This window comes from Glycine max, chromosome 8, assembly GCF_000004515.6.
Source record: "Glycine max cultivar Williams 82 chromosome 8, Glycine_max_v4.0, whole genome shotgun sequence".
Classification (NCBI taxonomy): domain Eukaryota; kingdom Viridiplantae; phylum Streptophyta; class Magnoliopsida; order Fabales; family Fabaceae; genus Glycine; species Glycine max.
The window spans coordinates 11,164,522-11,181,564 of NC_038244.2; the positions used below are offsets into that span (position 1 = coordinate 11,164,522).

General features: G+C 32.0%; 2 protein-coding genes and 1 pseudogene across 3 annotated transcripts; all 3 read right to left on the reverse strand.

Moving 5' to 3' along the window:
• Positions 1-2,507: 2,507 nt before the first annotated feature.
• LOC100795039 (WD repeat domain-containing protein 83) lies at positions 2,508-6,133 on the reverse strand. 2 transcript variants are annotated; one of them, XR_003267870.2, is made up of 9 exons: positions 5,844-6,133; positions 5,582-5,684; positions 4,993-5,100; positions 4,782-4,891; positions 4,505-4,612; positions 4,384-4,429; positions 3,948-4,079; positions 2,939-3,216; positions 2,508-2,735 (listed from the first exon to the last, which is right to left on the reverse strand). XR_003267870.2 is itself a non-coding variant. In XM_003531349.5 (8 exons), exons 1-8 carry the CDS (start codon positions 6,116-6,118, stop codon positions 3,133-3,135), a joined length of 966 nt encoding a protein of 321 aa, XP_003531397.4. In that variant the 5' UTR covers positions 6,119-6,133; the 3' UTR covers positions 2,508-3,132. The 2 variants fall into 2 exon arrangements, 1 of the variants encoding a protein (XP_003531397.4); XM_003531349.5 differs by having other exon boundaries at positions 2,508-3,216.
• A 5,788-nt stretch (positions 6,134-11,921) lies between these two features.
• On the reverse strand, positions 11,922-15,311 carry LOC100795575 (probable mannitol dehydrogenase-like). Its single transcript, NM_001254303.2, has 5 exons — positions 15,167-15,311; positions 14,988-15,101; positions 13,504-14,017; positions 12,796-12,949; positions 11,922-12,273 (listed from the first exon to the last, which is right to left on the reverse strand). The coding sequence occupies exons 1-5, from the start codon at positions 15,250-15,252 to the stop codon at positions 12,071-12,073; spliced, it is 1,071 nt and encodes a 356-aa protein (NP_001241232.1). The 5' UTR covers positions 15,253-15,311; the 3' UTR covers positions 11,922-12,070.
• Positions 12,471-12,589, reverse strand: LOC113002422 (uncharacterized; annotated as a pseudogene).
• Positions 15,312-17,043: the final 1,732 nt, after the last annotated feature.

Below are 17,043 nucleotides of genomic sequence, written 5' to 3' on the forward strand. Positions count from 1 at the left end.
ACGTTTGCCTATCTCCAACGTGAATGGTCATGGTAACGCAAAAGGATCTACAACGGAAGGTAATGGTCACGAGGTCATTTTCCTACGGAAAGAAAAGAGAAGAAAAGAAAATCTTAAAGCTAGTACGGCCTTCCCTTTTCAGTAAAACAACCAAAAGAAAGAATTAATGAAAAAGAAGACGAAGAAGCATTGTTTAATAATTATTGAATTTTAATTTGATTTGTGGTTTGAGGCATCATATATGATGATATATATTTATTTTTTTACTTCAATCAAACTTTTAATCATTTGGCATAACATACGGATAATATTAAAACAAGTCAATCCTCAATGTAAAATAACAAAAAGTTAAGACTAAGCAATTTCTTTTTTCCTATAGCACAATTATTAATCTTCCATCCTCCATATTTGACATCACCTGAAAAATAAAGTGTGCATTATGGAAAAAAGGCAAGTTCTGCTAATTACAAAACTCATTTATAATAATTATTGGGTTAGTCGATGATCTTGTATTTGTAATAACAACAAGCCACGTTAAAAAAGCATGTGAAGGAGGTGGGGCCAGGGACAACCGAGCAAGTCATATCATAATTTAGTGTGGGCCCCATGAAGAACAAGAGGTAACAGCTGGCAATGTGTTCGCTTGTGTTGGGTGGAAAGTGAACTGTGAACCACGCGATGCCCTAAACACAAATTTCACTATACACATAACACATAACACATTACACACCAAATCTAAAAGAGTTTTATAGAGAGAAAAAAATGGGTTGGGACACATTGTCGGGCAAAGATATTTGACTTGTAGAATCGATGGCTCCAGCCTAGCAATTTCATTACAACCTCTCTTTTGTACGAACTTAGCATCAATGCCATGGGTTCAATGCTTTCTTTCCTGCAACTGCAACCTGCTACTACTAGCTACTACTCAATTAAGAGTTAAGGCACAACAAAACTGAAAAATGGGGCTTCTTTATTTATAAAGAAAAAATAAATATAATAAAATTGAGTCATTACATTCCATAATCATAATGGACCAGTCATTTCAGATATATAGATCATTTGTTGGACGTTGGCTACCTAGCAAAAGTGTCGGTGCTCCTCCCCCTGTCCTTTGTTATTTTATAAATAAATAAAAATATCTCTTTCTTTCTTTCTTTCTTTAAATAAAAATACAAAGGTTCTACACCACAACAAGTAAAGGGCCTTCATTATTATAATTGGACAACGCCATATACAACTCTTTCTTTCTACCTTGTTCATTGAAATGTAAAATTAGACAGACCACCTACTTTTTAGAGTATATCAATATCAATACTCTATTCAATATGCATAAGCTAGATTCGTATAACATGTCCATCGAACAATATTTTATCTGTGTTGACCACGAGGAATATAACATGCATCGAAATCAAGATCCTAAAGCCTTTGCATTTCACTTACGTCATTACTAATTAATTTCTAAAATTTATGAGAAACTTCTAACTTTTTTTCTTAACTCTTCAGTTTATTAAAAAAATAAATTTTAATTAATTTAAAGATCGATCAAAAAATAAATAAAATAAATAAAAAAATATTTTTGTCAATAATCAGACTTAAATAATATCAATGATTCTAAGGCATCAAACAGCTATCAAACATATCATCGCGAGATACGGAAATTATACGCATTACATAATTCTATCAAACTGTACGGTGTCTCTCAAGCATCAGAATATAACTAGCCAAATTTAGTTAAAGTTGCCAATATGTACCAGAGCGACAAGTTGTGACTAACTCTTTTTTCTTAACTAATTACGTTCCTGAGAAAGAAAAACTTTACCCGGATAAATTGATGTTTAAACCGTGTTCGTTTGACATGTTTATTCTGAAATAGTAGTTTTCTATTCAATATAAAAATCGGTAAATATTTATTTACAAGATGCAATCATGACTATGATAAAGACAATAACTGTCACTATTATAATTATTGTTATAATTGCAAGCCACATGTACAAGAGAATCCTTCTTGCCAGGAAAGTGCGACAGCTAGACTAAAAAAATAATAAAAAACAAGAGCAATATATGTTTATAACTTGTTTGGCTACTGAAATTTGGCTCACGTTTAGCCAGATGCAAGATCAACTATGAGTTGTTGAGTTACTTTGCTTCCAAACAGAAACACAAAGCACACGTGGTGGCTCATCGCCGACGTGTCGGTTGATTTATACATAAATTATTAACAGACGAAGTTTGATCAAAATTTTCGTGCTAGGGTCTATAGTAAAGTGGTTCTAGAAGTTTACACATCTATTGTGACTATGATTATAAAGTGGGTAACGTTTTATATTGTCAAAAGTGTTAATATAACAAAAAAGTCTATATACTTGTCTAAGTAAATTGACAAGCGGAAAAGACAACTAGGTTGAACATGTCCTATTTCAATCGTCTGTTACTAATCGTTCACTCCGATAACATTTATTTAACAACAAAAAAAATCTGAGCATTAAAAAAAAATAAAACCTATACAATTAACTAAAACGAAAAATGTCAATAAACCGTAAAAAAATTATTAAGTCTACATCAATAACAAAAGAGTCTTTTTTCCCAAATGATTTTGCCCACAAATTAGAAAAACTGGCTGCAAGAGTTTCACCGTTTGAGCTGTGGATTAGATCACTGGAAAAACACCAGCCATGGATTGAATCACAGCATAGATTTGTAACTACATAAGAGCATCGCAGCCACTAGTTTTCCAACTATACCAGTAAAAAAAACCCAAGATCAAAAACTCCAAAACGGATACAATACAACCTCATTTTCACAAAATAACGGATAGTATACAAATCATTTTCCTTTTATGGACACAAGTGAATAATACAATACCCTATCCCTTTTGGAGACAAAAAGTCAAAAAATGTGTGAGATTTGACCGTATAGATGCTGCAACCAACTAACTCACCTTGCGTTTACCATCTTCCACATGAAAAGCACATATTATAGGTCAAAATCTGCCGAAGAATTATAAATAACTTGGAAGTAACATCGTGTCCGTGAACTCCAAACGCAATCGGACATGTAATCATCATTATCCTAATTGGTATTGCTATGGACCGCGTGGACACACCATAGAAGCTTAGTGTTTGCATTTCGTTCTTATGTCTTCCATACTCTAATGGTGCCATCCACAGAAGAAGTTACCATGCAGTTTTCCTTTGGATGATAACTAACACTTGTTACCTGACAAAAAACCCACATGCATTATATTCATTCTCACATCCTTCAAAAGGCTGTTAAATAAAAGAAACCTATGCACAAGCCTTAGCATCTCTACAGGTAAAACGACAATCATATTATAAAACCCAAAATGCCATCAGTCCCAGCTGCAACATGCAGGCATTTCCGGAACAAAATAAAGCATCTCACCCCATAGTGTAAGGTAGTGTAAGGTAATGATGATGAAATTATCATCAGACTTGAAACTGACAATAATAAAATATAGCATAAGGAACATAACTTAAAGAAATAACAAAGTTCCTCTAAACATAATCAGCAACAGACCAAAGTACCATCAAGAATAACTGCTCCGGAAGTTGAGAGAGAATCTTTGATTTGGAAGAAAGTTACCATATTATTTCAACTATCAAGTGTTTGTGATAACAATTTTCATGCGGGGTTTTCAAAACAATGCCAAAAAAATTGTGAGAAATCAATTAAATCATAATGAACGAGTGTGATAAATCATATATGGTTTAAATGAAAATTCATAATTATTAAACAGCAATTTTTATAAAAGGGCATCAAGCCATCAGTTTTCCTTTGTTGAGGCTTAAGGAGGAATTGAAAATTTGAAGCAGCCATATTCATGATTCAAGACAAATTATTAATGAAGAAAAGGTCTATAATGTCCTTTTAGTATCACCCTTGCAAAGCTTCATTCCAGAAAGAATAAACTAGTGAAAATAAATTACCACTGAGGTATGAGCCTTGAATCTTGAAACAACAGATGCATCTACAAGATCCCAGAAATAAATGAAGCCATCCTCAGAGACACCAGTTACATGAGCATCCGTATTGGTAAGGCAGCAATCCAATTTGTAAGACTGAGGGTAGTTAAATAGAAAGGGTCAAATATTCAAAAAAAAAAGATGAATAATTAAAAAGTTTGTAACATGTAAAGTTACTTAAAAGTTAAATCACACAAGAAAATGCTTTAAGAATGAACAATTGCATGAACCAATAAATAATAGTCCAGAAATGCAGGTATATAAATGATAGTGAATCTCAACTTGTATCCCAAGCTCTTTGGGAGCTTGCACCTGGTCCTGTATCTTTAAACAAAGCTACATGCAGAACATTAAAAAATAGGAAGTGCTAAAATGAGTTTTAGGCATCTGCAGGACTAACCTTATTAGTGTGTCCTTTATATTCTTGTAACAGTTCACCTGTCGACCTGTACAAGAAAGGACTATGAAAATTGCAGGGATACAGACACATAGTAATTTTTCCAAAAATGCAATAAAAATACCTGTCCAAAAGACGCAATGTAGAGTCTAAGCAACCGGCTAGAATGCAGTTACCATCATTTGACATTGATACACAGTTGACAGGTTGCCCTAAATTATCAGATGTTTCTCTGATGAATAGAAAATAGAACATCAGTAAAAATTTCACAATGCAAACAAATTTTATGGCTACAACAAAAGTGTCCAACAGCACTGTACTGCGTTACTTGATAGACTGTTTTAAACATGAATTACAAAAGAAGAGCAAATGATGGTCTCAAAGTTATGTTTGCAAGAAACCTGCCAATACGAATGTCAAATGTTCGAACAGTTCCATCAACACTTCCTCCAATAATTTCAGTTTTTGTTAAACAAACAGACATCACACTATCCGCAAATGTGTCAATAATCTGCATGTCAATTGAAACTCTTGATTAGTACTATTTCATGTAATTGATAACTGTTAGAAGAAAAAAATACATAAGAGAGTAATTTGATGAAACCATCCCACCTGAATTGGCTCTGTGCTGTGGGATCTGCAGTCCCAAGCACGCAATGATTGATCATAGCCAGCAGAGACTACAACAGATGAATACTCATTGAATTTGACACCATTTACCTGCAGAAGAAGAAATTATTTATCAATCAGAAACTATAAATCTATACCCTACTTTGGATTCAAGGTTGGGTCTACATATATCACAATAACAATCATCAACAGCTCCAAACCACTTTAACTCACAATGATCTCAAGTCTATATTTTTAATTTTATCATTGTATAATGGATGGTGTTTTTTGAGAAAATAAAAAAAAATTAGTGGTGATTTTGTCGAAGGTGTTAGCATTAGGTCAGGAACCAGTACGTATGAGGCCATGTTTGGATAAAACACTTATATGAGAAGAAAAAATGAAATAAGTTTTTTCCATAAGCTAAAAGTAGCTAATTTTATTCTGGCTATTTTCTTCTCCTCTAACTACTAATGAAGTTGTTGTTTTTTTTTTAATCTGAACAGAGGCTAGCTAGCGCTATATGTCAGAAGAGTAAAATGGCATTCAGGCAGCAGGAGCAAATAAATGACTGAAGTTAGTAATAGCTCACCTCACCATCATGGCCACGAAATTTCCTAATTACACGTCCAGTTGCAACGTCCCAATAAAATATTTGTCGATCTCCACCACAGGAACATAGCTTGGAGTTGTCCCTAATAATAACATGCAAATAATGTATTATGAGTTCAACTAGTCTAGTGTTGACCCTAAAGAAACCAATGCAGTTACATTCCATGACAGTTCAAAGTACAAAACCCTAAGAATTGAAGCATTCCGAATATGCATGCATGATTCTGAGAGAGAGAGAGTACTGTGTGACGTGGACATCGCGGACTTCGCGAGCGTGGGATTTATAGGTCTTGATATGGATGCCACGGTGAGGATTCCAAAGGCGTATGGTACGGTCTTTGCCGCAACTCAGAACATAATTGCCATCGCCGTTGAACCTCGCGGCTAACACGCCACCCTCGTGACCCTTCAGCACGTTTACCTCTTTCCCAGGAAGATCTTCCACGCTCATCTCTTCTTCTTCTTCTTCTTCTTCTTCTTCTTCTTCTTCACTGCGCTCGGGGAAATGAAACCCCATGTTCTCTGCAAGCCCTTTTACTGGGCCAGTTTTTTAATGGATTGGGCCAAATATCCAAGTCACTACTAAGGGAATTACTTCCTGCACTTCCAAAATAATAGGTGAAGGACAAAATTACCCTTCTTTCTGTAATGGTCAGCACCCCCTTCCCTCACTGCACAACCCTATCCGTCAAGCTTCCAAAATTATGAAATGAAGAAGGCATCAGACCTGAAAGCTGCCAAAGCTAATTAGTTGACGGCAACCAATCCAAAAAGACCAGACTTACTGCTGGAAAGCAATGTGTAAATCTGTTACTAACAAAATTGGGTTATTATCATGTTGTTATTGATAATTCATGTACAATTATCATTCTGATGTGATTTGAATTCAAGACTAAAAGCTTGATTTGTCATGTTATTGAAAGTACCAGAAAGAATTCTCAATCGATTGTATGACTTGCTGGAGCGGAGCTTTTTAAGCTTATATAATAACCATAGCCTCCCAAACTGTTTGCCAATGATTATATATATATATATATATATATATGGGTGGCCTCGACCATTAAGGTAGAACCGTAGAAGCACGAAAGGAGATTGCATGGTTTTTAGTTTTATGAAAAGGAAAAGAAAGCGATTTCATTGTGATTTTTCTTCAGACACACAAAGCGATTCCATTGTGTCATTTAAAAATAAATAAAAAATACACAACAAAAAATGTGATCCAGTTGTAGACTTAAATCACAATTCCGTTGAACACAAAATAAATAAAAAAAAGAAAATTACCAATGCATTGGGGCACTAAAGGGGGGAAACAAAAGGGAAAGGAGATGGAAGGATTGGGAAGGGGGAAGGGCACAGAGAAGGGGGTGCCAGGAAAGATTGAAGACATAGTAGAGGGAAGAAAGGAAGAAGAGGGAGGGGTCAAGAATTTTGAATTGAAAGTCAAAAGTGTCTTCTTACCTTCAAGTAGGGGCCAATAGCAACACCCTACTAATAACTCCACTTGAAACCATCCATACAAAATCTAGCCTTCTTTCTTGTTGTATTACTATCCAAGTTAATTTTATTTGTATTAATTATTAATTATATGGAAATAAAATCAAGAAGAGAGGAAGTCCCGAAATAAAGCTGGAATTAATTAAGTTTTCTAACTTAGGATGATAACGGACGAGTCAACGATTTCGTCTTCCCTGTTCCCATCCTCACAAAGGACGAGATAAGAACAAGTGTAAGTATAAAAGATGTAGATTTATAATTTAAATACTCATCCTCATACCCATCAAATTTTATTGGATTTGGATATATTCGCAAGTAACTCATTACACTCTTTTTTATAATTTTAATTTACTTATATATTTTTAAATAATATAAGTTTCTAATCATATTTTAATTCAAACGATATGCAAATATAATGAATAACAAATAAATTAAAGTTAAAAAAATAAGAATTTAATTATATTTTTAGTTAAATGATTATTTTGATTTATATTTTTAAAAATTATAACAATAAAATCATATATATATATATATATATATATATATATATGTTGTGATAAAAAAATTAAAAAAAATATAATATGACGGGTATATGGATATAATTTGATACTCATCTTTATTCTCACTTAAATGGTGTGAATAATACATATATTCGTATTCATATTTGATCAAAACAGATATTTCTCATTTGAAATGATACCGATAAGTATAGATTTATTTGTCATGACTACCCTAACTATTGGTGGAAGTAAGTGAAATGGTAAGGTCGTGCAAAATGAAGGCAGATTGCAATTATGCTCTTTTCATATCCCCCACAGTTACAGTTCTATAATCCCCCTTTGATCAAATAAATTAATGATGTATTAATAGAGAAATGAAATACTAATAGTATAAGTAGTTGGAGAAACAAGAGTTTTTTTTCTGTCATCTTGAAAAGTCGCCACAAAAGTATCAATTTCCAGTTTATGGCTCTGAAACATAGAGTATTCTTGTTGGCCCTTGCATGCTTTCTTGCATATGGAACAGCAACAAGGGACTTGGCTATGAAGAGCCCAAAAGAGAACCACGTGGAGTGCTGGAGCAACCTCATTGTTCTAAAATCATGTTCCAATGAGATTATGCATTTCTTCATCAACGGTCAAGCTGATATTGGCCCCAACTGTTGCTGTGCCATTAGGGTCATAACCCATGATTGCTGGCCGGAAATGCTAACTTCCTTGGGTTACAGTTACCATGAAGCTCTCTCTATACGTGGCTATTGTGATGCTGCTGCTTCAAGCCCAGCTTTGGCCCCTACTACTGATGGACCCGCCAATCCAATCTATTAAATAATTATTTAGTGTCTTATTGGAGAAGCCCTTTTTGCTTTGATAATTAGACTGAATCATGGCTTTCCCATGTAGGATGAATGGTTTTATCTTATGTATCTATGGAATAAATTCAGTTTCTTCCAATTTGAATCTTAAAAGCATGTTAGCTTAAATTCGACCGGAGAATAAGTATGATGATTTCTCAACAATACATATGCAGGTTACATTTTGTGATCGTTAGTTTAAAAATAATTAGGTTCATCAATTTCCAATGGCGATAGAAATGGTTTCATTGCTGCTAAGTTTAGACAATAATTTCCCCTTTCTTTCGTAATAGCTAGTTACACCTTTTTTACTCACCAAAATTCGTTAGGTAAATACACAAGAAATCATAAGGGCTGTTTAATGATAAAAAAAATGATGTTATCCAGATCAGATTCCGATTTTCGTTGGAAATAGGCACTTAGAACACTACTTATGTTTGATCCATATAACAAAATTCTTCTGTTGATCAGGGAAATTTTTTATTGTAATTATGTGAATCATGGATAGTGCGTGCTTCGCCTACCAACCTACGGGAATGAAATGTGTTGTTTGATTCTTATCATTTTGTGTAACTAAAGATAGAATAGAATTCATTTATTATGTCATTTTCCTATATATAGTGTTTTAAGACCTCATCTGGAAATGTGCATTGCCCATTTTTCATTAAGCTATGAAATATGAAATGATCTAGCTTAGAATTAAAGTCGTTTTTCTCCTAGGGTGTGTGAAATTTATATAATTACATATATTTGCCAAGCAAGCATAACTAAAATGAGCCATGTTTGTAGTTAGAGGTCAAAACTTTTATTTCAATAATCGAATATATTAAAAACCCGCGATCAAATTCGTGGATACAAGGAAATTAATATAGATCCAAAGCGCACAAGCACAATCATGAAGACTTGCTTAGAACTCTAATTCCTTTCCACCTAGCTCCATATCACTAGAAGGATTATCTTGTGTGTAGACGCCAAATTTGAAAAAATGGGAACTTCCCCCTGACCCAGGGCTTCATAAACCTGAACCCCATCAACATAAATCTTCACAGTGGAGGCCTCCACATCATGGATCACCATTTAACTGGAACCATCTGTCCCTTATGTTTGGAACCAGAGCAGAATTATTATAATACACAAGTGAATTGTTATAAACATAAGTATAACAGTGGTGTGGTGGCACGTTTAGAGTGTGCCCCGAACACTTTGCATAATGCACACCCCGGAAGTAACATTAGGCACAAAACCTGCCACAACCCACATGAATAATCATAGCCCTGCAAGGTATATAAATAATGAATATATTAGGAGCCACATAATTTATTAGTATAGTGTGTAAATTTAATTTAAGCAAATGAATTAACGAGATTTTTCAGTTTAATTACCTCAATGCGGATTTCTGCTCAAGATAAAGTTGTTAGAATTTGGTGATTCAGTTATACGCAGAGAGGGGAATATATATATATATATATATATATATATATATAGTACTAGGTATAGCCTGCAGAATCATTATAAGTTGAAGAATATTCTAATGACCACATCTAACGAAGTTTTACGTGCTCGGAGCCAAATTCCATTGTCATCATTTTGAGACCGTGACTTCCTGAGAGTTTAATTTGTATCAAACGAGGTGGCATGTTTCTCTTGGGACAAACCATGGTTCACAAAATATAATTTATTATGTTTACTTTGTAATTCATCGGGGTTACTCTTCAGTGGATTAAGATCACCTTTGGATGTTCATATCTCTCGATAATCAGCTGTTTACTTTTTTTTTTTTTATGGACGCATTAAGGTTAGAAGTATGCCTTATTATCTCTTCATCAAGGATGATAAACAATTTACTTTGATTATGAGCAGTTCTTTCCTACAATTATTATTATTTCTGATTTTTTTAAATGTCATTTTTTAATAAAAAAAAAGTATTTGTTGTTTTAAAAACTATCAACCAATTAAAAATCATGATAAGTATGACTTACAATTTATAATTAGACAATAATCTAAAATTATTAACTTTCATATTATCTGTGCATAGATTTATTTCTTTAATATAAATTTATTTTATGATAATTACTTCAAAAATTATATTTAAAATTATTTCTATTTGGTTAAGAGTGTAAAAATCTGCATTTTCATAATATATCTAAATTAAACTAATTAATTAATATTTTGATAGTCAAAATACTCTTACCATCATATTTTTTTTTACATATTTACTAAGAAATAAAGCGAGAAAATAAAGAATATTATATGGCATAATTTTATTTTTTTTGCTCATTTACTATTCAGTTCTAATTGACTAATTCTAATTGCTGTTTTGGAGATTGTTGATGGATTTCCATTTTCCACTAACTTCAATTGACTACGATGTGAACCAAAATGGGAATATCGCAAGCAATATGCGTGCCGGCTAGTGGTACCGTTTTATTTTAACCTAAAAAAACATATTTCAATCATAATTTCAATTAACTTTGGACAATTGAGCATCACTGTTCCATCATCTAGTTAAGTTCTTTCATGCAAAAAAAGTTTTAGTTCTCTTAACCGGTTGATTTTCGAAGTATCCGTTATCCCGTTTGGTTAAGTTCTTGTTGCAAAGGCAGATATCATGATGTTAGTTGTTTCTTTAAACAAAACATCATTTTCACTTATTTTTATTTGCCTAAGAATGTACAAACAAAAAAAAATAAAAATCTAAAAGAATGTACAAATCAAAGTTCTTTATAAAATATCATGTAAGAAACAATATACTTTAACCTTACACGCATTTCATAGAATAATTCTAAATCTTTCTATAATATTCTTCATTTACAATCATTCTAATTTTTCTATAATATTTCTTTAATTTTTTTCTTTTATACTATAAACATTGAATATTTTTTTTATTTTTTTTTATCAAATAATAAGAATACTGATCTGAGATATTCTTCATTCAGAAACACAAAATCCAGTGTCGTATAAAATCCGACCATAACCGGTTGGATTGAGATGGATACCACCACTATTCCGCGTGGCGTGAAACAAAAAGAAAGAATAATAGCAAAATAGTGGACAAAATGAATTAATTCTTAAATAAACTTATAACTATTAAAATGCTAACCTGAATAAAATTTTCAAAAAGAAAAATCACCAAATTAGTCTCTCATAAATACAAAGTAATAATTAAATATATTCTTTTATGTTACTACCATAATCCTCTAGAAGACCAAATATAACGACATTTTAAATATTTTAGAAAATAAATTGGTGGCAAAACAAGATTAGAGGCTAATGTGATACTCCCTCTCGACTTAAATACAACGAAAAGAACCTAATTTCATCCTAATTAAAAATGTTAGTTGAATTTATTTAATTTTTTAAAAGAATATCATTAACATTCCTCATATTGTAAACTTCAAATGACCAATTTAGATTTATTCCCAAAAAATGAAACGCTTAATCTACGACTTCATGAAGATGAAGGAACATAATGTAAATTCAAAACCCAAAGTATTATTAATTGAAGAGCGGATGCTCTCATCTTTAAAGTTCAACATCTTATAGACTAGTTAATACCACCAATCTTAACTACTTCAAAAATACTGACACATGATGCAAAGAGTTGGAGAATCACAGTGGATTCTAAAAACTTGAGAAAGAGCTCGCCACATCAATCACAAAGCGATATTTCACATCAGCTCTGCTAAGCCTTTCCATGGCTGTGTTGATCTGATCCATCTTAATCAGCTCAATATCTGCAGTTATGTTGTGCTTTCCGCAGAAATCAAGCATTTCCTGAGTTTCTTTCAGCCCTCCAAAGTTGCTCCCCCCTATAAGCTTTCGTCCTGTGTATGTCACATAACAAAACATTTCATTTGCCAAAAATCCATGCACCATTATTTTTTACTGTGAAAATAGGTAGTCCTGCTCCAAGTTTTAAGTATAGAACATAAGCTACAACAATAAATCTTTCATTCCAGATGTGCAGGCTGGAGACTCATTCTTGGTTTGAATTACAATGTATGATGACATTTTTTTTAAAGAGGTGCAAGATGAGGCTTTCCCAGGAGATCATCCATCCTAGTACTACTTTCGTCCAAGCACACTTAACTGTAGAGTTTTGTTGGGATCTGATGCATTAATACTGGTATGATTGCACTTACATTGTATGACATTCAATACTAAATAAACTGAGGAAAGACACGAGCAACTATTAATTAAATTTGAATACATGTCATCTACACAAGCAACTATTGTGAGGAACAACTTGTGCTAAAATCAGGTTCTATTCACCTTCTGTTAGTACTTCAAATAACATATGAAACTACATTGTACCATATTGCAGATGAATATGATTGATGGCTTACCTGCAACTAAAGGAAAGATAGGAAGCTCAAGGGGTTTGTTAGGCAACCCTACAGTAACTAGCTTCCCATTCAGCTTCAGCAGACCAAGCAGTGGAATCAAGGAATGAACAGCAGAAATTGTGTCTATGATATAGTCCATGGTTCCCAAAGCAGCCTGCATAGAATACAAACAAAATTTACAAAGACATCGTCATCAGCAATTACAATCAATAGTAAAATAATCAATTATTTTACTATTGGTTATCATGGAGATGCAAACCAAGGTTCGTTTTTTATATTCTAATAAAGTGCTCGAATAGTGTATATCCCATCCCATTGATCAGCTGGGGTGAGGTTTTCTCGTGTTGAGACACACTTCATGGCTAACATTAACTACAGCTGCAAAGTCACTCAGAACATTTTGTATACTATTTTTTCTATTCAACAGGGTAATGGTAGGTAGTCTCAAATAACTCTATTCTACTACCTTTTTTCACTTCTCTACGGTAGTTAGCCTTAGCTCTTGCTAGTAACTCTACTATTTGATGATAGCTTTTGAAATATGGCAATAAGTAAAAGACTACCATTGCAAAATAGTAAATCATAACAAGCAAAGCACAAAATAGTAACATACGAATACCATTATCCTTACAAAACTCATATAGAACTGCATTATGAAGCAAATGAAACAAGTTCTTTCAAACTCTTTATATCTTGTATCTCACTTACCTTCATTTTTGCAGGGTCTGATGAAACAAGGAAAAAATCAGCCCCGAGTCGGTCAATGGCCTCAGCTTGCTTGTTTGGAGAACTACTAATGACAGTAACTTTGAGCCCAAAAGCCTTAGCAAGTTTGATTGCAACATGGCCTAACCCACCAAGCCCTGCCACTCCCAAATGTTTGCCTGGCTCTGTCATCCCATAATATTTCATTGGGCTATACACAGTTATCCCAGCACACAGCAGAGGAGCACCAGCATCAAGGGGCAAGTTCTCAGGAAACCGGAGCACATAACGCTGGTGCACGACCACAATGTTAGAATAACCACCTTGGGTTCGTGTCCCATCATAATAAGGAGAGTTATAGGTAAACACAGGGCGGGGACAGTAATTCTCCAGATCCTGTTGGCAATTTTCACATTCCTTGCAAGACTCCACTATCACACCAACTCCAACTTTATCACCCACTTTGAAGTTTTTCACATTGTTTCCAACTTCTGTCACAACACCAACAATTTCATGCCTGGAAAAACACAAAAACAAAAGTAAATATGCATGGTAAACTCAAAGACATCCTGATTTTTACCTTCAAAAACAAGTATTACTATCTCCAGGGTTCACAATTGCACAAACACGTGCAAGCCCTTCAACTATTACCTATAAATCACGGATGACAAACTCAAAAAAGAATAAAGTCAATTAATTTACTTGAATTAGTTTAACAAACGAATATTGCATCATTACCAGCGTAAACTGGATTCGTGTTGAAACATCCAAAATCACATTGAAATATCAACGGACCTAATCATAGGTTTAGTTTCATGTTAAAGAATTGATTTTGAGTTGAGGTTATATATAAATAGCTTTTGTATCAGTTCAAAAAATTGTATATGAATAACTTGTTTTTAGAATTAAAACATCAAAATATAAATTACATAATTTCAAAATAAATTCTGCAAATGTTTTGCTTTGCATAGTTACCACACAAGAAATATAAATAAAATTTGTATATAAATTACCTTTTACTCCGACCACACCTAAGTTGTGTAACAGTAACACATGCCTAATGTAATGTGAGATCAATATAAAATATAAAATATAGACACACACCGTCCATGTGAGGTGATGTGTAAAACACAATGTGCGCTTAGAATTAGGTGTTTATTTTATGAAGGGTTCGGCGATCCCTATAATTTTTTTCCCCGTTACCGTTAAAACACCCAAATCCAAAGATAAAAGATGATAATTAACAATTAAGATAGAAATTACAAATCACAACTGTTGTGGGATCAAGGATGAAGAAGAGCGTGGTGTTTGTTGGATGTGTCCCACCACATTCAAACTCAATGATGTAAGATAGCATATAATAATTTATATTACTACCCCCAAATCTATGATTGAGGGAAGAAGAAAAAAGTCAAAAAATGAAAAGGAACAGGTCGTAACCTTTAAAACGATATTCTTGTAATAAAAGACAAAAGAGAGAAGGATACCCAGGAACGACAGGGTAGGTGGTGAAACCCCAGTCGTTTTTGAGAGTGTGGAGATCAGAGTGGCAAACCCCGCAGAAGAGAATCTTGAGAGTGACGTCATCGACGCCATTTTCCCTGCACGTGAGATGAGATCAATAATAAAATGGACAAAGAATGAGATCAAAATGATAAATAAAAACCTTCTGGAGAAATGAAAAGGGGCAAGGGTGCCAGAAGTGTCTGAAGCAGCCCAACCAAAAGCTTTGACGGGTAGTTCATTTGCCATCTCTTCTTCTTCTTCTTCCTTCTTTTCTCACTCTCTTTGCTCTTCTATTTGCTAATGATGTCCCAGTATGCAATGGCACAGTCTCTATATACACACACTCCGAGAATTTTCACTTTCAGGAAACTCATTTTCTTATTGTTTTTTTATTCATTTCATTAATAGTTTTAATTAATGTGTATTTTTTTATATAAAAAAAACGGTTTCTCATTAATAACTTACAGCATTATTATTTAATACTCCATATACATTTTAATCTCTTACTTATTCTGCCTCCATCTCATAATAATAATTGTAAGAAGAAAAAAATATTACAAAATAATCATTATTTTAATTTTTTAATATATATTAATAAAAAAATTACTCATATGTCATAATATTAATGATATAAGTTAAAAAAATATCTTTCTTTTATTTTCTATTGACCGCTTTACTACTACCTATCTGTTCATTAATATCTTGTTATTTATTTAATTATTGAATATAAGAAATAGTTTTATCAGTGTCTTATTATTTACTACTGGTTCATAAGATATATCTTTATTGTTGTCATATATATTTTTTCTTCTATTTATTATTTTACTTTTATTTTCTATTGACTGTTTTAATAACGGAATGCTAATAAAAATATACGCGTTATAATTTTATTTTTCTTTCTAAAAAACAAGGTATTCCCATAATATAAAAAAAATACTATAAGACTAACTCTATACAGTATTTTTTTTAGTGGGCTAATTCTCTACAGTACAGAGCTAACGTTTTATCTTTTTTAACATTTTTATTTTTATACACGTTATTTTTTTTTTTTTGTTGGAAATTTTCATACACTTTATAATTTAAAGTAACGGAATCCTAATAAATAACAGTACTAATATCTCATATCTGTCTCTAGTGCCCTTTAGGTTCACCGTCCAAATTCAATAAAATATGGATTCTACGTTCTTAATCACAAATGAATATTACTGTTTTTGGATTATTTAGTGATCTCCGACAAAAATTTAACGAATATCAAATATTCAAATGTAGCATCACATCAAATCGAATATTTTCAAAGTTTCTAACTATTAATGTTTTAACGTAACTTAGCAAAAATACGACAGAATAAACTTTTGTATAACACTTATTAATATAAAACTGATAGTGACCCTTGCAAAAACTAATAATATAAAACTGTTTTTTTTATTACATTTTGTTTAAATATTTCTTATTTTATTTAAAATTGTATTAAAAATATGTTTAAATTTTTTAATAGATTTAAATTATGTGAAATTTAAATATATTTTCAATTTTAAAATATAAAATGATAAAATAATTCAATTATTTTACAATTATATTATAAATAAAATTAGATTTTTTCAATTTTATAATGTTTAGAGTTTATAAACAACATTTGAATAATTTAAAATAATAATTAAATAAACTATTTCCAAACTATTAGAATCAAATAATACATACCATAAATTATTATTTTAATATCTAGTAGATCATTTATATTTCATTAATACTTATACAAAATGAGTTATATAAAAGATGAGTGGTATTTTTGTTAAATATTTCAATCAATTTTCCATTAAGAAAAATAATAATATTATTTGATATTATACGTCGTACATTTATTAAAATTAACTTAATATAAATTGAATTAAATGTAAAAATAGAATGTTATAATTTTATAAATTATATATTTTAAAAGGCATAATAAAATATAAATATAATATGTGTAGTTGTAGTGGTACAAGATTTAATTATACAGATTTTAGTTTCTAAAAAATAATATAAAATAAATATTTTTTT